Source organism: Myxine glutinosa, chromosome 7 (assembly GCF_964187855.1).
Source record: "Myxine glutinosa chromosome 7, kmMyxGlut1.1, whole genome shotgun sequence".
NCBI lineage: Eukaryota > Metazoa > Chordata > Myxini > Myxiniformes > Myxinidae > Myxine > Myxine glutinosa.
In genome coordinates, this window is record NC_136267.1 from 139,366,099 (window position 1) to 139,375,396 (window position 9,298).

Here is a 9,298-nt window from a genome sequence, read left to right on the forward strand (position 1 = left end):
GTGGCATTCCTGGATTTCTGACTTCTCCACTCACACAGTCAATGTACTGCCATCAATGGACCCTCTCCTCCCACTCTTCCAGTGGAGCTTGAGTTCCCCAAAGCAGTGTGGTGTCTCAGTCTCATTCCACATCTACACAACATGACTATTCCGATGCTCTGTAAAACCTTCTCCCATTTTGCAGATGGCTCACACTAGCCCGTTGTATAGTAGCCCGTCCCACTAATAATAGGAGAACAGCTGCGTCACTCTGCTGATCTGGAATTGATTACATGCTGGTCTGATACATGGAATGTGTTCTACGATCCTGGAAAATGTCACCCTGTCGTTCTGGAAGGATTGTAAAATGAATCCACGTATCTATTTCTGTGGTCAACCAATGGAAGGGATTCAATCTCTTAATTATCTACCCCTCACCATTAATTATGACTTTTACAAGGTCAACCATATAGCAACGTTGGTCTCCAAAGCGAGCTGCATACTCGGCATCCTCTGTTCCAAGACGGTCCTTGAAAAATCAAAATTACTCAGTTTAAAAGGCCTTTGTCTGTAGCTCAATGGAGTGCTACTCTCCCCCATGGGCTGGGGCCCCAGCATCGCATCTGTCTCTCCAACATTCTGTTTAGTCTAAAGCTCTCAACATTATCTGAATATCCCACAATGAAGTCAGCAAAGAAAGCAGGCCTGTTGCCCTCACGTTTCAGGCCCTTTGGTGACCTTTTATTTTATGTTTTTAGACCCCCAGCCCTCAGATCCTCCAAAAATCCCCAAGGATATATGCTTTCATAGTAAGTTGTTGTTGTTGCAGTGTTTTCTTCCTTAGTCTCTCACTATTTCCCTCTTCATTCATTTGCTTGTGTCCAAGAGTTTCCCTACTGCCCTACCATCAATTAACACCTTGCTCTTCCATAAGGCTCGATCATGTAGAGAAACAAATTACCCCAAAACCACTGAGTCTTGTTGGTGTCAGCATCAGCATTTTAGGGGTTTGTTTGGTCTGGCATTGGTGCTGGTGCTGGTATTGGTGCTGGTGCTGGTGCTGGTCTGGCATCATGTGACGATTGCACCAAGACCTGACAAGGCCTATGCAACCTGGCAGCAGTCCATAAAAGGGTTTTCCGGGCACTCTTCTAATCAAAATTTCGTCAGTGGAAAACAACAAATTGACACAGATCAGGTTATAAAAACATAAAATTCAATGTTTTTGATGAAAATGACAATATAATAAAATAGATATCTGCAATTATCATGTTTAGGTCTTTTTGGAAAAACAAACAAACAAAAAAAACCTTTAAATATCACATCGCCAAATAAATAAATAAATAAACTGGTTACTATGATTGCATCATTCCAAAAACTTGAACAGCATAAGTAATAAGTCTAATTGATGGTCTCACCTCCACCATTTTTCTGGCACATGTATGGAAATCTCCAGATGTTTCCAAGACCCACTGAAAATCCAACTTGGGCAAGGATGTACTGCAGCTTGTTGCCCCAAGCGGGTCGCCCGTCTTCACATTCCGATTCTTCGTCATCCTCTTTCCCTTCCTCCACCACCACCAACTCTAGAGCTTTCTTTGTTTCTTTTTCTTCCTCCTCCTCGATCTCATTGTCATCCTCATCTGAAAGGAGCTCTGTTGCTTCCTGTGTCTCTTTCTCTCGAACTGGTGATTTTGGAACTTTCAGCATTGGGGAAAGAGGTTGAAGGCTGGAGATGGGTTATCCAGGGGTTTGTGCTTTCCCTGGAGCGATCCACCACGTTTGTCCTTTGAGAAGTAAGCGTTGGTCCTTTTGCTGATGCACTGTCACAAATAACCCCCAAATTCACTTTTGGTCAGAAGCCTGCAACAAAGGAATACATATACAATTGAAGAAAATAATGGCAATGCAATTATTGTTTGACAATAATAATAATTACAGTTGCAGAAAATAATGTGCAATTAAAGTACAAGTGCACATTTCCCACATTTCCAAGGTTGGGAAATTTTGCAGAATGCCCAACCTCGCACATTTCTATGGTACTAGGGGGCCCGTTGGTCCGTTGTACCAAAGTTTCATTGGTCTTCATGGCCTTGAAGCATACCTGCCTGCTGGACTCAGGGGATCTTTTGGGTCCTCTCCTCTGGGACTTTTGGGTCCTTGGGGACTTTTAGGTCATCAAGGATTTTTTGGGTCATCTGGGCATTTTGGGTCCTCAGGGACTCTATGGTATTTTGGGTCCTCTGGGACTTTTGGGTATTTTTGGGGTTCTTGGGGAGTTTTGGGTCCTTGGGGACTTTTGGGACATCTGGTTGTTTTGGTACATCAAGGACTTTTGGGTCATCTGGGCATTTTGGGTCCTCAGGGACTCTATGGTATTTTGGGTCCTCTGGGACTTTTGGGTATTTTTGGGGTTCTTGGGGAGTTTTGGGTCCTTGGGGACTTTTGGGACATCTGGTTGTTTTGGTACATCAAGGACTTTTGGGTCATCTGGGTGTTTTGGGTCTTTGGGGGTCTTTTGGGTCCTCGGGGACTTTTGGCTCCTCGGGATCTTTTGGGACCTTGTGTTAAAGGGTCTTCCTAGGTCAAAGGCGTCTCAGCAGTCGAAAGAGTTAAAAGATACATTTCAATAGTACGTAAGACACGCGCACACATGCACGCACGCACACACACACGCACACGCACACGCACAGTAGATGTCATGTGTATCGAATATATTATAACATCTGGAAGTCTGTGGTAAAAAAGCAATGATAGAAAAATAAAAGTAAAAGGAAGCCTTTTGTTATTGCGCTGGTTGAAAGAGCTAAAATGAGGCAGTATTATAATTTCCTGTAGCTTTAGATTAATTTGAAGTAACTTTTACATAATTTATAGTCTCCGAGGAGCATTTTCATGTTTGTGGGAGAACAGACATTAACCTATTAAATATCGTATGGACTACAGAGTATTGCAAAATTCCAAAATCAAAAAGAAAGCCTAAAAGAAAAAACAGCAAATATATCGTGGCATATTTTTAACATTAAAAAAAAATTGGGAGCGATGGGAGCAGGGGTAAGTTGCCTTATACACAACCCAAGTTCAATTTGTGATCCGGTTGAAATTTTTAAATCATTTTCCTAGAGGTTTGGATGAATTTGAAATTTGAAGCAGCTTTAGCTGAATGTTTTTCTCCTGAGGAGTATTTGCGTTTCAGGGTGGGACAGACAGATGGGATTAGCACTAATATATATATATATATATATATATATATATATATATATATATATATATCAAGATTATACCATTTAACCTGTGAACCTCATAAAATAGGTCAAATGTTGAAACCTTCTAGCTTCCGAGAGCAATGCAATTTTTTTCACTTTTGCACAGACTACATCTCCCGTATTCTACAAAACAAACAAGAAAAAGAGCAATCAGAGATTGCAAACCCTCACCAGGATGTATTTTCAGTGGTTTTTAAGGCTTTTGTGTTAAATCAAATATGGCGGCCGAACCACGTGACCGAAGACGTCATCATTATTTTTTTTCTAAACTAATTTATTCCTAGATTATGCTCAAGAAATTTCATCTTGATCGGATGAAGTTTTGTACTTGTCGAATTATGACGTCATAATGGAGGCACCTATGACATCATCATTAACATATTTTATTCCCCATGGAGAGTTCTTTACAATGAGCCACATCTCAATTTTTTTCTGTTCAGCACTTTCGGAGATATAGAGGTGCAAAGTTTTTCGGTTTTTCGGTTTTTCCAAGATGGCGGCCGAATCACGTGATCCATGACATCATTATTTTTTCTCCACCAGTTAATGCTGACATGGTGCTTAAGAAATTTCATCTCGATTGGATGAAGTTTTGTACTTGTCGAATAAGACATAATGGAGGCACCTATGACATCATCATTAACCTATTTTATTCCCCATGGAGTGTTCTTTACAATGAGCCATGTCTCAATTTTTTCTATTCAGCGCTTTTGGAGATATAGAGGTGCAAAGTTTTTCGGTTTTTCCAACATGGCGGCCAAACCACGTGACCTATGACGTCATACTTATAATTTTAAAATTCTACAGGTGGAGTTGCACCTATGGTGAAAATTTCCTGTCAATCAGACAAACGGTTGCAGAGAAAATCATATTTATTCTGTGCGGACAAATAAACAGACAAACAGACAAACAAACCGACTCAAATACAATACCCTCTCCTCTGGCGAAGGTAATAATCCAATAATTAAACAAAATAAACAAACTTTCAAAACCTGTTGGTTTGTAGAATTTGCCTTTCAAATCCAACATCGATTTTGGAAAGTGCTGCCAACAACAATAACCACTGGTTGAAACAACTTAGTTCAAATAATGAAACAACCAGCAGGAAGTTACAACTCAAATCTTTTAAGCAAATACAGTAAACAAAACTTGCATACAGGAGGAGGACATTTGGCCAATCATGCCTGCCTATGCTACATCCAAAATTCAAAAAGACTAGTTAAAACATCGAGGAATTTTGATAAAATAATGAATCTACGGTTTATAACCACTACTCGTACTACCTCTTTCACTGTCCCAGTTATTGCAACGTTCCTGTGGGGTCGGCCAGAGAACCTTTTTCGCCTCAATTATCTCGTGAAACGGCTGACCAGACTTTGTTTGAATGAAGGTTTCAGGTATTTTCTTCCATTTGTTTGGAGTGCCGGTGGTAACTCGCCTACATTTTGCAAAAAGGACTATCAGCCACAATCTTTATTGGGCAAATCACATGCCAAAGTTGGCCTCCAAAGCCAGCCGCCGATAGGAATCCTCCATCACACGAAGTCCTTCCTTCCCACACCTGAACTCCTATCCACCTACAAGGCCTTCATCAGCATCTTGATGGAATACTGCTCTCCCTCCTCAGCTGGCTTGCCTGCCTCACACCTTGTTTAGTTTGCTGCCAAGGAAACCAAGGCCTTTAAGATTATTGGAATCTCCCACAATGAAGCTGAGTCTATGGGTCGATCACTTCGCTATCACAGACAGGTCGGTGGTCTCAGTCTTCTACTGCCTCCTTTCTGGTCTTGCACCCTCTGCTCTTTCTGTGTTTTGTCCCCCCAGGATTCTTCAGGGAACACATGGTCCACCATCAACCCCCTACTGGTTAAACTACCTGAATCTAGGATCAAAGTTCACCTCTACTCATTTGTTTCTCTTTTCACCCCACCTGTGCTCCAGTTTTCCCTCCTGAGATTTCCCTTCTGTATCCATCTTGTCCACCCTTTGTATCCCCTCTTTCCCCCCATTCCTCCCCACACACTTTGTTTGTCCAAATCTGCCTTTACCTTGCCCTTCAACTCTGTTGTTGGTGTCCTCTCTCTCAAATGTTCCTCTCCCTCAAATGTTCCTCTCCCTCAAATGTTCCTCTCCCTCAACTGTTCCTCTCTCTCAACCCTTCTCTCTCAACTGTTCCTCTCTCTCAACCCTTCTCTCTCAACCCTTCTCTCTCAACCCTTCTCTCTCAACCCTTCTCTCTCAACCCTTCTCTCTCAACCCTTCTCTCTCAACCCTTCTCCCTCAACTGTTCCTCTCCCTCAACTGTTCCTCTCCCTCAACTGTTCCTCTCTCTCAACCCTTCTCTCTCAACTGTTCCTTTTGTCCTGTTGTGTCCTGATCTGTTCAGTCTACTAATTCTAGCTCTTCCACGAGCCTCGACTATGTATACCAAAAAATGGACAGTGTGTGATCTTCAACGTCCATCGGCTATTGATGGCAAATCGGACATGTGGGTTTAATGTCATTCCGAGGGATGGCACGCGCATTGATTTATCACCCTCTATGCGAAAGATCAAGGTGACAGACTGACAGTTTATAATTTCCGTGACTCAAACTCAGGTGAGGCAGCTCAGAGGCGAGTGTGCATACCTCCATCGTGCTAGCCCAGATAAAAATAATAAATATAGGCTTCTTCTTCTTCTCCTCTCTTCCCTTTAAGGGGTAAGGTCCAATGGTACCAAGCTTCTGCCCTGCCTTGACCACAATACTCTTCTACTTCCCCCTGTCCTCCACCAACTTTCTCCACTCTCCAACCACCCCCATCTTATTGATACCCCTCCTTACCACACTCTTTGGCTATTCTGCCAAGTTGCCAACAATAAATATAGGCACTAAATTTGTATGGATGATAAAGAGTACCGACAATGGTCACAAACGCAGTGTAATTTGCAACAATAAGTTGTCATCTGAATTTGAATTCACTACAGGGATCAGACAAGGATGCATGTTGTCTACATTACTGTTGTGAGTGGTGTTTGACTGGGTGTTGTGGAAAATAACTAAGCAGAGAAGGAACGGGATACGTTGGAGGAACAAATTCGAACAACTAGAGACATTCTGCTTTGCATCTGCCTGAGGTCACAATCCATACATAGCATACAGCTGTGGCCAAAAATATTGGCACCCTTGCACTTAAAAAAAAAAAAAACACAATTTTCTCCATACAGTGCATTCAGAAAGTATTCAGACCCCTTCACTTTTTTCACATTTTGTTATGTTGCAGCCTTCTGCTGAAATCGTTTAATTCATTTTTCCCTCATCAATCTACACTCAATACCCCTTAATGACAAAGAGAAAACAGGATTTTAGAAAGTTTTGCAAATTTATTAAAAAGAAAAAACTGAAATATCACATTGACATAAGTATTCATACCCTTTGCTATGACACTTGAAATTTAGCTCAGGTGCCTCCCATTTATCTTGATCATCTTTGCGATGTTTCTACACCTTGATTGGAGTCCACCTGCGGTAAATTCAATTGATTGGACATGATTTGGAAAGGCACACACCTGTCTATATAAGGTCTCACAGCTGACGATGCATATCAGAGCAAAAACCAAGCCATGAGGTCGAAGGAACTGCCTGCAGAGCGCAGAGACAGGATTGTGTCGAGGAACAGATCCGGGGAAGCCTACAAAAAAAATTCTGCTGCATTGAAGGTTCCCAAGAGCACAGTGGCCTCCATAATTCTTAAATGGAAGAAGTTTGGAACAACCAAGACTCTTCCTGGAGCTGGCCGCCCGGCCAAACTACGCAATCGGGGGAGAAGGGCCATGGTAATAGAGGTGACCAAGAACCCGATGGTCACTCTGGCTGAGCTCCAGAGATCCTGTGTGGAGATAGGAGAAACTTCCAGAAGGACAACCATCACTGCAACACTCCACCAATCTGGGCTATATGGCAGAGTGGCCAGACGGAAGCCAAACAGTTCAATCTTGGTTTCATCAGACCACAGAATCTTGTTTCTCACAGTCTAAGAGTCCTTTAGGTGATTTTTTGCAAACTCCAAGCAGGCTTTCATGTGTCTTTCACTGAGGAGAGGCTTCTGCTTCTTTTTTTAATTTATAACTAAGTGTATATATTAATTTATTTAAGCGACGCTGTCATTCTCCTTCTGGGGTTAGTATTTTTATGCCTCCCTTGACGAAGTCGCCGGAGGCATTATGTTTTCAGGTTGTCCGTCCATCTGTGATAGGTTTTCGTTACGACGATAACTTGAGAACGGCTGAACGGATCTTAGTCAAACTTGGTGCAGGTATGTATAATGAGGTAAAGATGAACCGATTCGATTTTGGGGTCACAAGGTCAAAGGCCAAAGGTGAGAAGTCATGTTAGGTAAAAATCCTGTTACTGCGATAACTTGTGAACCAGTGATGGGATTCTGATCAAGTTTTGTACACATGTATAATGATGGAAAGATAAAATGATTAGAATTTGGGGTCAAAGGTCAAAGTCTGTAATAGGTCTATAACTTGAGAACAGCTGAAGTGATCATTCAAACTTGGTACACGTATGTATAATGATGTATAGATTAACTGATTACATTTTGGGGTCAAGAGGTCAAACGTCAAAGTCAGAAATAGGTCTATACCTTGAGAACAGCTAAAGGGATCTAATTCAAACTTGGTACAGATATGTATAATTATGTAAAGATTAGATGATTAGATTTTGGGGCCCCGAGGTCAAAGGTCAGAGGTCAGAGGTCATGTCAGGTAAAAATGTGATAACTGGAGAAAAGCTGTATGGATTTAAAGCAAACTTGGTACAAGTATTATAATGATGTAATAATGTGGGCAGAGGCATATTGGTTGACGTAGTGACGTCGAAGAGTATCGTTCTAGTCTTATTTAACTTAATAATAATTTTTAACTTAATTAATACTTCCATGGGCTAGGGTGTCACTCCATTGTACCTGCGATCTGTTTTTAAAATTCCTTGGCCATTTCAACCAGAAGCAATCAGCTTGCTATCGCTTGCCAAGCCAGCCGTTCCTTGTCACCTATTTTGTTGGCGTGCTTGCCGGAATGCTTAAGCGGCTTGGCGATGGCTCCACAAATGAAGGCAGAAATACCTGTGTACTTAATTAATTAGTCACAAGGCCGGGGAAGTTTGGGTGTGTTATAACTCCCTTTTTGAATACGATTAACCACTGCTTCGGTGAACGTTCTTTAGGCTGATTTTGCAAGCCATGGCATTACAGTAAACAGAGTTCCCTTTTTGTTTTTACGTACCCATTTTTTTTATTGACTAACATTTTTGTGCGATATACTAACCACAAGCCAGGGGGTTGACTCAGCCTGTCATCCTTCCGAGGTCGGCTAATTGAGTACCAGTTCACTGGTAATTCCCTGCTTGTCGTAAAAAGGCGACAAAAAGGGTTGGCGTCAGGAAGGGCATCCGGCCGTAAAACATTGCTTCAAAAAGGGGACCAAAAAACAACAACAACCACGGTCCCCGAAAAGGCCAACCCCCGCCTTGCGGGGAAAAATGGCCTCTAAACGGTGGTTTTTATACTAACCCTTCCCCTCCCTCCTCCCCCCCCCCTCCTCCTTCCCTTCCCCTCTCTTCTCTTCATATTCCCATCAGATAGAATCTCATTGTTATCTGGCAACACCAGGTACTTTTGCTGGTATATATATATATATATATATATATATATATATATATATATATATAAAACAGTTTGTGTGTGTGTGTGTGTGTGTGTGTGTGTGTGTGTGTGTGTGTGTGTGTGTGTGTGTGTGTGTGTGTGTGTGTGTGTGTGTGTGTGTAATGTTACCAATAGACTCCTAAACGGAGAGGCTCACGTACTTGATATTTGGCAGAAACATGGCCATTGAGCCTGGGAAGAACATGGCCGATCTAAAAATTTATTTCATAATATATTTTTACCATATTTTTACCTCAGCGCATTTCAGCGAGGAATATTATGACCGGAATGGCATAGCAGTGCGCTGATTCGCTCAGAGCGATCACGTGATGTTCCTTGCTGCCATTGACTCAGTTACGCGTTCG

General features: G+C 42.0%; 1 protein-coding gene across 4 annotated transcripts in view; it reads right to left on the minus strand.

The window, feature by feature from the left end:
- The window catches only part of LOC137431688 (sodium-dependent neutral amino acid transporter B(0)AT2), a 148,924-nt gene that overhangs the window by 65,035 nt on the left and 74,591 nt on the right, over positions 1-9,298 (minus strand). For 3 of the 4 annotated variants that reach the window (XM_068123308.2, XM_068123309.2, XM_068123307.2), the window contains exon 2: positions 1,398-1,842. In XM_068123308.2, coding sequence (XP_067979409.2) covers positions 1,398-1,689 — 292 coding nt within the window. In that variant the 5' untranslated portion in view covers positions 1,690-1,842. Of the gene's footprint in view, positions 1-1,397; positions 1,843-9,298 lie in introns of those variants that run through there. The other variant, XM_068123310.2, reaches the window with a different exon arrangement.